Source organism: Salmo salar, chromosome ssa28, assembly GCF_905237065.1.
Source record: "Salmo salar chromosome ssa28, Ssal_v3.1, whole genome shotgun sequence".
NCBI classification, from domain to species: domain Eukaryota; kingdom Metazoa; phylum Chordata; class Actinopteri; order Salmoniformes; family Salmonidae; genus Salmo; species Salmo salar.
Genome location: NC_059469.1, coordinates 2,397,590 through 2,410,443, shown reverse-complemented (window position 1 = coordinate 2,410,443; position 12,854 = coordinate 2,397,590). Strand labels below are relative to the sequence as shown.

At 41.9% G+C, this 12,854-nt stretch overlaps 1 protein-coding gene across 1 annotated transcript; it reads left to right on the top strand.

Moving 5' to 3' along the window:
- The first annotated feature begins 602 nt into the window (after positions 1-602).
- On the top strand, positions 603-10,184 carry LOC106589309 (homeobox protein MOX-1). Its single transcript, XM_014179105.2, has 3 exons — positions 603-1,634; positions 7,154-7,326; positions 9,369-10,184. Exons 1-3 carry the CDS (start codon positions 1,145-1,147, stop codon positions 9,489-9,491), a joined length of 786 nt encoding a protein of 261 aa, XP_014034580.1. The 5' UTR covers positions 603-1,144; the 3' UTR covers positions 9,492-10,184.
- Positions 10,185-12,854: the final 2,670 nt, after the last annotated feature.

Genomic DNA, 12,854 nt, shown 5'->3' with positions numbered 1-12,854 from the left:
GGACCATTTCAAATCGAAAACTCTGCTCTGAAATCCCGTATTCCATCTCACTACAGTACAGTGTACTTAAGAGGTGTGAGAGTTGTTAGCTACCAAATCCAACCGACTTATCACACAAAAGCTAAGTGGAATCCTGCCAGGCCGATTAGGCTGTATAGCTCAAGACTAAACACATACAGAAGGACTTTGGCTTATGCGGAGAGACGAAAATGTAGATTGGAGAAGACAGACTGGGATCAGGGGTGTAAAGTGAAGGGGTGGAGGTCAACTTTCATCCAAAGAGTGTCGGGCTAAATTGTGTGTCAAAACCCCCCCCGCTAAGGAGTAGAATAATCCGCCTGCTGGACCCTTACTCCCATGTGGGTGTTCGCGTTTATATTTTACAGACAATGTCCCTTTAAAAGCGCGGCGCGTCTGGATAGCCCATTAGATGTGCATATAACATTTCCCCTGTGATGAATAGTTGATGAGGCAGAGTTGGTGGGGTTGGTCACAGGGTACCCACATGTGGCCGCCAGGGCTCCTCCTCTGTAGGCTCGCGTTACACTCCCATAAACTTGCCACTCTTTCCCACCTCTGCGTTTTAAAAAGGGAGGAGGGACCACTTGTCAGGAATATCTTAGAACTGTGAAAACAGCCAGCCCGGTCAGGAGAGTGTGTGTCTGTGCGTGTGTGTGAGTGAGTGTGTGTGTGTGGACGCAGGGGTAAGCCTAACACTTCTCTAGCAGCGCAGCCAGTCAGATCACTTGTCCACTTGCCGGGTCAGGTTGTGTGCGTGTGAGTGTGTGAGTGAGGTGCTGCTCTCTACAACATTACACATGCAAGACGGAGAGAAAGCGAGACCAACTTAACCAGAGGAAGGTGTCCATCCTTACACATTGGACTGAGGAGAGTCAACAAGCCACAGTCAGTGACACAAAGACAGACAGACAGAGAGAGTAACTTCTTCCAGAGTTGGATGTGCCGGGGAGATGACGTGCTTCTAGAATCAAAAAGCTGAAGTGGATATTACCCCATATTGACAGAACCAGAGAACACTCTGAAGGGACTTTCAGCTCTCAGCAAGGACTTCACTCCAGAAGTGTGTGAGGCTGACTAAGTGTGTGTGTGTGTGTGTGAGGGAGTGTTTATTGTGTTTATCGCCATGGATCAGACAACCAGCAGCTGCATGCGGAGCGCCCACCCCGGCAGCCCCATCTGGGGGTGCGTGAGGAACCCTCACCCCGGAGCGGGGCTCCAGTCGCCCTACCAGCAGGCCCCCTTCTCCCTGCACCAGAAGCCTGAGTACCTTGCCTATACAGACTTCTCCACCTCCTGCCTGGTGCCAGCGTCCCACACCGCCTACCCCCGCGACGACAGACTTTACCAAGAGCCCCATGCAGGCTTCCAGAGGGCCGACTGGCAGTTTCCCCCCTGTGAGACGCGGGGCCGGGGGCAGGAGGCCTGTCGGGTGATGCCCGTGGCCGTGGTTGGTGGAGGAGTTGTGGGGGGCGTAGGGGGGGAGATGGACAGCACAGGTGGGGAGAGGCTGCCAGGGGCAGTGCCCAGGTGTCTGAAGGGGGAGTACTCGCCACAGAGCATGGCATCGGCCGACACAGAGAAGAAGAGCTCCAAGAGGAAGAGGGACGTAATAGGTGAGTCAATGATACGTCATGACGGGATCAGTTGGGGTGTGCTGCTGGTAAATACCATAACTGAAAAGACGTGGGAAAAGACATGGGTGACCACTTCAGCAGGCCTACATAGCGTGCAAATTCAAGTCAAATGCCATGCAGAGACAGAAATTAAAACATGATTCCCAGAGTTGACATTCATTTTGACCAACCCCTTTTCCTCATGAATACACTAGACAGATGTGTTATTCTGCAGGGAAACTCTCACCAGACTACTTTACCAGTGCACCACGATACAGTATCACATTCACTAATGCCCCATGTCATTGCTGGCGATGGGACAGAATCTCTGTATCTGTTTCCTCACCAGAAGGCAGTCAACCTAGAGCCTCAACAGATAGGTATGCTAAAGGTGACGACACTTGGTGCTCAAGACACACTCCGAGTGGACCAGTTGCATCCTCTCATTGTTCGAGGGCTCTTAAAATGTTGAAATGACTAATGCAACATCTACTGTAACTCTCTGTTGCATCCGTGTATCCTTTGTTTCATTGAGTCGCGAAGGCTTTCAGGATCACTGCGGGTATAAATCAAATGAGATGTTTGTCAGCAAAATAAGCTTGGCGTATCTCATATTCCTATGATATATAGTATCACGGTCCATAATAGCAAATATATCATTAGATGTCTTTATAAATACTACTATTAAAAGTATAAGAAGCTCCACAAACTATTTAATTTAATATCAACACCAACAGGAAACTGTTAATTACTTGCAATTCCCCATTGATTATTGATGTAAACTTGTTACCGTAAACAATGATATAACAACAAAAGACCAACGGATATTTCTTAAGTTTGGCTAGTAGAGAAAGACACTTAAGGAACTATGATTAAATATCATGGTGATATTATACCGGTCGCCACAGTACTATTTCTGATGCAACACAAACGCAACTGAATGAGTTCACTGGGGGAAAAAATATGAATTTATGATTCAGTTCAGGGTCATATTCAAATGCTCAGTTAAGAGTTTAGTCTTCTAACTTAAAAAAAAGAGTTGTAATTGTTCACTAATCTATTCATCTTATTTCATTCAGTGACAGGAAATCAAACCAAATTTCTAGTGCAGAAACTGATATCCATGAAGTGCTAATTCCTAAAAGTCACACACTTTTTAATGACCGGCCATTTTAGTTAATGGCACTGGGAACTGTTTATATTTCATTTCTAGCTATAGATATGTTATTGAAATATATTCCCAATTTCATGCTAGCTGAAAGAGAGGAAAAGTGAACCTCACTTTTTTCAGCACATCTGCTATAGGCATTCCCTTCAGCTTTCAGCCATGCTATGGAAACCAAACTTTCGAACCTCTCTCGAATAGGGGACATTGTTTTGAAGACAAATAAATGTATTACCTTCTCGATCAGTATTCGCGTGGCTACTGGCTATATTAGGATGGCCAAAGCTAAAATGCAATACTCACTTTAGAAAAATCACTTTGGGCTTGGAGACATTATTCTATAAACGTGTCTAATGTTAGATCTCCTTCACAGGGCAGCAGACACAGGCCTTAGGCACTTAAATGGAGAAATATAGATTTTTTTCCCCCTTTTCTTGTGTTACCTTATTGTAACTCTCCCTCACTCCAGTGAAAACATGCCAGACCACGTCTGGTAAAATCACTTGCCTGCAACCCCACTTTTACATTCTTATCCATTGACATTTTCCTGTCATTAAGCTGTAACAGAATCTCCCACTGAACACATGCAACATGGTTGACCACTACCCAGTATTTGATAGATGATCATTCAAACCTGCATTGAATACTTTGACCTAGTATTGGGAAAATATCCGTATTAACCTTTTACTGCAGTGGGCTAAATCAGTGTCATACAGAGTGATTCTTGGTAGTCTTCAATCTACTTTGAAACAAAAGTACACACCTCACACACATGGTTTACAGACACCTGTACCATGTCAGATAGAGTTGAAATGTATTTAATTTTGAGTTTGCGTCCCAATAATACACTTTATATACTTCACAGAAGACTGAAATATAGCAAAATCAGATTTTTGACAGTTTAATTTTTAAATTTTTATTAATGATGAAATTTGAAAAAATATTAATAACATTCCACCCATGAGGCAACTAGGTAATTTGACTGCAGGAAAGGGATCTATGGCATTGACACAATGCTACAGTATATAATAGCCTGGTCTCATAGACTAGACGTAACATAGTAAATGTAAATCCATGACACTCAAATGAGTATGAAATGTCACGTTTGGTATGGTTACATAAGACATGAGGTTACTTAAGACAAAAAAAACAAAAGGAGGGTGTTCGAATCTCATCATGGTCAACTTTAGCATTTTTAGCTCATTCGCAACATTGCAACTACTTTTTACTTTTTAGCTACTTTGCACCTACTGTACATAGCATGTTAGACAACCCTTCCCCTAATGCTAACTCTAACCTTTACCCTTTTAGCTAACCCTTCCCCTAACCTTAACCCTTTAACCTAACACTCCTAACTTTAACCCTAAACCTAACCCCTAGCCTAGCTAACGTTAGCCAGCTAGCTAACATTAGCATTAGTCACCTAGCCACCTAGCTAACATTAGCAACAACAAATTGGAAATTGTAACATATACGGTTTGCAAATTCCTAACATATTGTACGAATTGCAATCCGTAACATATTGTACGAATTACAATTCGTAACATATCCTACAAATTGTAATGCATAGCATATCATAATAAATGGAGTGTCTTGGATTTACATACAGAATAATACAAAATGCTCTGAGGCCAGGTTGTATACAAGCATATAGCTAGCTCTAAGACATGGTGATGGATTCACCTTCATTCATACTTTCAACCGTTTCAAAAGGTTCAACCTCTACTGATGTGCAGGTTATTACATGTTTTGGCTGAAGGAATGTCAGGTCTATCTACAGGTTTTAATACGTTTTATAAGCCATCGTGTAAGAACTAGTTTAGACAAGCTCTGTTTCATCTAAGTCAAGCAAGGTAAGGTATAATGCGTCTGTATTTATCCAACTCCATGCTTTTAATACTATACTTATCATAGCCAACCATTTAACTTTATTGAACCTTGTTGTGCTAATACTGAAACATATATGAGACTGTTATGTAACTAATCGTATTTAGAACATGTTTATAGTGCTGCCAAACATATGAAAATTGCAGGGTGATTTTAATCCATTAGCCTGACCAACATCACTGTTAACTTATCAACTTTATAATAATAAAGTCTCTAAACACTTTCAGTAAGAACTTTAGTATACATATTACCACTCCGATATAAAACACATTTCAACACCATTTTTACTGTGAAGAAAAACATCTTGTACACATGTGTTTATTACGTTCATAAACCTTGGTACACACTTTAATACACTAACTAATCACCTCATTAATTAAATAGTCATTTTCATTTCTGTTTGACTCTGAAAACCCACTTGTTTACAATGGGCTTAATTCAGTGTTAATTAAGACAAATTACTTTTGCACCATCTCCCAGAAATGCCAAATGCTGTTTGTTTTACGGAGTCCCGCTGGGTCCAGGAGTTGCTCCCCTCCAGTTTACGGGCTCTAGCTGTGCAGGATATTTATTGGGGCCTGTTTAGTGATGGCCAGTGTGTGTGCCCATTAAATCTGTCCTGCCAGGTGTTCAGCAAGTTAAACCTGCTCTCTACTCAGTTCCTCCTCACCAGGCCAGAGTAGAGCAGCATACGTAGAAAACGTTTCCCTTATCTGGGTTTTAATTATGATAATACTGCATTCTCAACATGAGGCATTATAGACCACAGGTTGGTAGGTTGGTCTCTCTGAATGGGAGTCTTGGCTGCAGGAAGATGTTTTGGGTTGGGGGTACCCCTTACTTCCCATGGCTATGCACACGCAAGGCAAAGATGCATGCAGACACACATGCGAGCACACACTGAAGGACACGGGCACATGTGCACACACACACACACACACAGTGAGTCTGATGAAGGACACGGGCACATGTGCACACACGCACGCACGCACGCACGCACGCACGCACGCACGCACGCACGCACGCACACACACACACACACACACACACACACACACACACACACACACACACACACACACACACACACACACACACACACACACACACACACACACACACACACACACACACACACACACAGAGAGTCTGGATCTGCCCAGTCACATCTGGACCAGGCACTGCAGTTCATTTCACAGTCTGGCTCCACGCTCTGGCAAGTCCAAAGCAGAACTTCTCACTTTGACAAATTAGAACCATTTTCTCGAGATTACATCAGCAGCTAGTGTCGCTACCTATGCAGAATTGTTACCTAAAATCATTCCATTTAATATAAAGTTGAGATTTCTAACAAGGAATTATTAAATGGCTTTCATGTACAGTATTTTATATCCTAATATACTGTACATTTTACAATAGCCTTCATATTCCCTGTCGTACAAATTTGTCATACAAACTTTATTAACCTATAATGAGAGTAAGTCAATAAACACAATAAACACATATATGAATACCATAGTAATTACAGCACATGATTTCATAATTACTCTTTCCAATGCTCTGCTACACGGGTGAGAAGGCTTCCTATTTTCCAGAGGCTGGCGAGGCTGACAGCTTGTGTGTGAGTTACTGTGCCATGGCCCTCAGCCTCCTCTCCTCTGGCCCATGAGGGGAAGTCTTCCCATCTTCCCAGAGATGCACACGCTTGAGCCGGACAAATCCCCACCTTTGTTCTTTTGTTAGAGGGTTTAACGATGTTCCGCTGCATTCCTCTCTAACTCAAGCCCTCTGCCTCCTGGTTAGGTGGCCCCTTTTGCAGGGCAAAGGAGCGTTGACTTGACTGCGGCACTGGTGGTTAGATAGTGTAACTCAGTGAGTGGGACTTCAGGTCAGTGTGGTCAGGGAGGTCTCACGTAGGGTGGTGGTCCGGTCGCTCTCTGAGTGTACGACTAGAGCCTCGAAAGACTTGTTGGTTGACCTCTTCTTTGCGAAACGGCCTAATACCAGACAGACAAACCACTCAACTTGTGTCCAAATTCAGTTCTAAACCAATATACACACCAAGACATTGTAGACCTAAGTGGTACTCCTTCAACGCATAAATGCAGGTACAGATGTAAGATCTTAATTTGATCACTCTTCTGTTGATGAGAACTTTCCTGCAAAGCAGGAAATGCAAACTTGTAGTGTATTTGAGTTTAAAAAAGACTTCTAAAGTTTTAATTTGCACCTTGAAATTTCAGACTTGATTTGCCCTAACAGAAAATATATCAACCCCTACAAAAATGTCCATGAATTATAATCCACATAATAATTCACATTTCCTGTTGCTGCAGGATTATTTTCCTGCTGTAGCAAACTGACGTGCACGGAATTTTACAGAATTATTTCTCAACACTACTGCATATCATAGCATAGGCTAATCATGCAGTGCTATTGAAATAACAATTCTCTCCTCTTCCTCCAGATATTCAGGACTCCAACTTCAAGGTGGACTCTAACTGCAAAGCGAGGAAAGAGCGTACAGCATTCACCAAAGAGCAGCTCCGGGAACTGGAGGCAGAGTTCACCCACCATAACTACCTGACCAGACTGCGTCGCTACGAGATCGCCGTCAACCTGGACCTCACAGAGAGACAGGTAATGAAGATCATGAAACTTGAGTTAAAAAATACTTTTAAGTACTACTTAAGTAGTTTATTGTGGTATCTGCACTTTACAATTTATACTTTATACTTCACTACATTCCTGAAGAAAATAATGGAGTTTTTTCTCCATACATTTTCCCTGACACCCAAAAGTACTCGTTATATTTTGAATGCTTAGCAAGGCTGGAAAATGGTCAAATTCACACACTTATCAAGAGAACATCCCTGGTCATCCCTACTGCCTCTGATCTGGCAGAATCACTAAACACACATGCTCCGCTTGTAAATTATGTCTGAGTGTTGGAGTGTGTCCTTGGCTATGTATACATAATCATATATAATAATAATAATAATAATAATAATAATAATAATAATGGTGCCATCTGGTTTGTTTAATTGAAGGATTTTTAATTGATTTATACTTTTACTTTTTCTTTTGATACTTAGGTATATTTTTGCAATTACATTTACTTTTGATACTAAAACCAAATACTTTTAGACTTTTGCTCATATAGTATTTTACTGGGCGACTTTCACTTTTACATGAGTCATTTTCTATTAAGGTATCTTTACTTTTACTCAAGTATGACAATTGGGTACTTTTTCTACCACTGGCATAAAACACACAACACCTACACCAGAATGTTTCTACACAATGACAGTATTTAGTGATTTATCAGCATACATTTTCCCGAGGAATAGAAAGAAGAGGTCTATGAAAAAGCGCATGTTTTCAGCTGATTGCCTGACAAATAAGAGAAGAGCCTGTTGATTGGATGAGAATATGTGATTTAGGGTAATATTATTAACAACAAATTGTTTTAAAAACAGACATATATTTAACAATGCTCTTGATATAGAGAGCTGGAACATAGTTGAGTCTCTGCAGCCTACAACTACTGTCTCAGTTCGCTTCTTGTTAATAGCACTCATCCTAATAGGTGACCAACCAGAGCAGGGGATGTTTGAAGCCTTCTTTTGTGATTGGGCAGCAGATCTTAGAACCTGGCGAGACAAGGCAAACATTTGTAAGGACTTGGCAGTCTCCTCTGTTCCTCTCCCCATTTTCAGCCCGTCCCCACTCCCCACTCCTCCTAACGAGCCCATAGTTTCTCAGTGACCGCACATAGCCTGCTCTTAGATGAATTTCCCAGGCCTCTGGTGCTCAAGGCCAGCTAGGTTCCAGCCCTACACTCCGGGCTCTGAGTCCCATTGCAACTCAGGCTCAACTTTTTGGTGATTTTTTTCCCCGACACATCCTACACATCTTGGCAGACTGACGTTCCTTCAGTCACGAGTGGCAGACAGTATCAGACGAGGGGATAGTCTTAATAAAAATAGTGTGGGAACGGATTAGTCTGTCCCAGTGTTGCCGTGGGGAATGCTGAGAGGGATGCGCGGAGGTCAGGCACTGCCCTCCCCTGAGCATGTGGGTCCAGTCGACACAGGATAGCGACTGACTGGGTCCAAGGAAATGATGTCGTAAGTCATGTCAGTGATATTGTAGAATGATCCAGAGAGCTCATTAGCTACTGCAACCTACATATTGATGCTGTCTGATGAAAACCTCTTATCTACAAAACAGAAACCCTTCAGGAAATGGAAAAAAAGTGGCATATTTTCCCACTAATGAACATACAATTATGAAACTTCAGAAGCTATTTTGAACACTATTGGTCCTAGAGTCATGAAATGTACAGAGTACAGAGTTACTGCTTTCAACAAATCTAAACAAAAAATTGAGTTTCAAGGTTTTCATCAGACAGAGATGATATGATACTGACTTAACTGTAATCCAAACCTAAATTCATACTTTACACTGAGACTGCACGCTCTTCACAAGCACCAAAAAAAACACCCACCTGACTGATGTACTGACCTGGTGAGGAAAGTTGTGGGATTATGCTTATTTATAATAAACATTATCATATGAACATATGGAAAATGATTGAAACAATCTCACTCAGTATCCCAAACATCCATATATATCACTATGTAGAAAATGTAGTGACACTTCCTGTTTATGCCCTGCAGGTGAAAGTGTGGTTCCAGAACAGAAGGATGAAGTGGAAGAGAGTGAAAGGAGGACAGCCTGCTTCCCCTAATGACCTGGAGACAGACGACATAGACTCTGCTGCCTCACCCAGCTCAGAGTGAACACATAGAGAGGAGAGGAGGCCCTCAAACGCCAAATGGACATCCATAGAGAACACAAGACATCGTATAATATCCCTGGAGAGTCAGCTGCTGGAACAAAGCATTTCTTCTAGAGACTTTGTATGCTGTCTGAACCCCAGTGTGTTTCCAATTGTAAATACTATAGTGCTCTGTCTGCCAATGTTCAAAGTATTTTTTAAACTTCTCTGTCAAATGAGGACACTATTAGATCTAACTTCAAAGGGGTTGTAACATTTTCTGTATTCCCTACGATCTAACTCCTGGAGCATTGACTGAGCTGGAGTATTGGAATAAACAAACGAAGGAATGGATCCATCTTAGCTAGTTGCAGAGTTTATCTCCCTTCCCAAGTGAGCGCTTGCTGCTCAGTGATGACATGTCAGGTCTACGATTTGATTTTGTTTGAGGACATCGCCTCAGTTCTCGCGTCGTAACCGTGGCCCTCGACGCTTCACTACAGCCACCTGCAGACACTCAAAGCGTTTCAGCGTTGCCAAGCCTTAAGTGCCCCAAAATCTGATTGTATTCAAAGTTGTGTTGTCAGGTTTTTCGTAGAATACACTTTTTTTTTTTACTTTTCTTTTTTTTAACATTTGAATGATATTGATAAAACACAGATGTTGCCATTTGAAATCTGCAAAAATTAATAAATCATTAAAAAAAAGAAAAATACTTTAATAATTTCTTCCAAACCAGCCACATGTGAGTTATGAAGTGACAGTGCATGGAGCTTCTTGGCCCGACTATAGGGCATAGCCAATGCTTTGGCATTGACAGGTTACTTAGTCCATTTTCTATGACAACTGTCTGCAGACGTCTGTCTCTATTGCAACTGTCTTTTCTTTCTTTTCCTGTCTGTGTGTGTGCCTGAGAGTGTGTGTGTGAGAGAGAGAGAGCTGCACTTGCAATAACATCTGCAAATCTGTGTACGCAAACCAATAAACTTTGATTTGATTTGAGAGAGATGGACAGAGAGAGACACAGCGAGAAAGTGAGAGAGAGAGAGAAATACAAAACCCTCTCATATAGAACCACACTCTTAGAAAAGAGCTGCTGCCCCTAAAAAGCAACTTCTTGTTTTGATAATGGCTTAAGTGGCATCGATATAAGTCAGAAACATTTATTCTAGTGTCAAAATTTACTACAAAGTGAAAATAGGATCATTTTGGTCATAAAGTCAGTCTCGTCCAAAATGGAGATTTGCGAGATGATAGGAAAAATTGTATGTCGCAGAAAGAAGGGTACCGTAAGTGTTTTCCATGGGTTGGGTTTATTTCAATCCTGCCCACAGCTGGCAGTACCCAAGTAATCATAAATTTGGAGCGTAGTTGCACACGACCTGATCGTAATGCCCATCGACAATTTGGTTTGACATTTGATATTCCTATGGGGCTAATTAGGGACCATCAGTAAATTACACAATGTACATGGGACAATATTTTAAAAGGTCAATAGCTCCCAATGTCAATGACATAAAAACCTCAAACCAACCATAAATTGTAGAAATTCATATACAAATATTGGAAACAACTAAAATATGTGCAACATGAAAATATTGTCCCATTTACATTGTGTAACTTATTGACGGCCCCTAACTATCCCCAGAGATAACCTATCCAAAGTCAAACCAACTTTTCCACTGTCACACACCAGTTGGCTGAAGCTAATTGTCGAAATTATATGGCTAACTCTTCCCACCTGCTAACACACACAAGACACACCCACATCAAACCAAACTCCAAAACTAACTCACGTTTGAATTCAGTCATGGGCGCTAGCATTTCTTAATAACCAAATCTAAAAATTAGGAAGTGCAGTCGCCCTTTACAGAGATTATCCGGTACATTTGTATACTTTTTAGCTAGGAGTTCTGAAAGTAGTTCTCCAATCCAAAAGTAGTGCCTGAACATTGTATACCAAGTCACATATGTGAAGATACTGTATGTGCACCACATCATTGCTCTCTCTCTCTCTCTCTCACTCTGCTGTGTGTGCATCTTGCTAGCTGTCACTCAAATGGCGAAGGGCTGAAGCTCATTGGCTGCAACTCGAATTGCTAGGGGGCTGGCACAGCACAGCTTCCAAGAAAACAGTCGCTTTCAAACTAGGGATTTTGTGACTAATTGAGGTAAAACAATAATTCTGCTCATAGATTATGTGTGAACTATACATTGACAGCCCAAAGTGAGAGGTTTAAAAAATACTTAGTAGTCGCCAAAGTTCCAGAGCATGTCTAAGTAGGATTTGATTAGACTAATTTGCTCCCACACAAAACCTGGTATATATTAGAATAATCCTCTAGGATGTTTCTACACTGGGAATTTGTCTGGTCTGGTGTTCTTCCTAATAGCAATAAACCCTAAAAAGATCACTATGATGGAAGTACATTTATCTGACGTGGTACTGACATGGGCATAAGTGGATCTGGGACTGCATTTGAATGATCACATTTGCACACCATCATCACTGCCATTTCAATCAGCTCACAAAGCACCATTAACCTGACAAGGTGGAATCTGGCTCCTAAAGCCCTATTTGGCCCCCAAACTATTTTCAACGGAAGCATCTGGCTGGGGCCAATTTGATCTCAACCCGAGTGGAACTCAGACAAGCCCACGCGAGGGCCCCTAGGAACCAGAAGTCTGCTGGCTGACCACTTGCGTATGATGGAAAGGGGAAATAATAGGTGGGTATGGGTGAAAAGACGGCTTCTCAAGTACAGGATGTTGTTGTAGCAGGTAGCCAGTCATCCAATTTCCTGCTTCCCAAAGAAAACAAGAGGTAAAGCATAGGAGTCCGGGGACTTACAATGGCCGGCCTATGCTCAGCCTGGCCAGCCCAAACAAAGACTTTGGAGGTTATTGCCCTTTCTGTTCCACCTACTGGGGGAGAGGTTCCATACACACCCACGGTATAGGGGTCAAGTGTGACTGTAGCACTGACCCGGTGAGGCTGCGTAGCATCTGCTGGGGATGGGAAAGCTCTGAGCCGATCCTCTCATCACTTCCTCCGCATTGGGTCCCTATTAGGGACTATTATTGTATTAGCGGGTAATAGTAGTCAAAATGAACTATGTCCAATTGTAATGATAGTATTAATATCACTTGAGTAAACCAATGAAACTTTAATGTTGTTCTTGTACCAGTAAGGTTTCTTTAAAAGGTACAGGGTGGCCAAATTTATGGATGACATTTAATTGGATGGTATTGTGTTCTGCGGGAGCTGTATGTTTGCCAAAAACATTGAAATACTAGATATTCCTTCCACTTATCACAGTGAATTATTGCAACAAAGAAAAAAAAGAGTACAAATATTTTCTTTCATCCCGGTTAATCTTGTATA

Excerpts from the sequence above, each read along its gene's own strand:
- LOC106589309 (XM_014179105.2), top strand. The coding sequence starts at position 1,145 with ATGGATCAGACAACCAGCAGCTGCATGCGGAGCGCCCACCCCGGCAGC. Across the intron at positions 1,635-7,153 it reads GAGGAAGAGGGACGTAATAG|ATATTCAGGACTCCAACTTC; the intron begins GTGAGTCAATGA and ends CTCTTCCTCCAG. Across the intron at positions 7,327-9,368 it reads TGGACCTCACAGAGAGACAG|GTGAAAGTGTGGTTCCAGAA; the intron begins GTAATGAAGATC and ends TATGCCCTGCAG.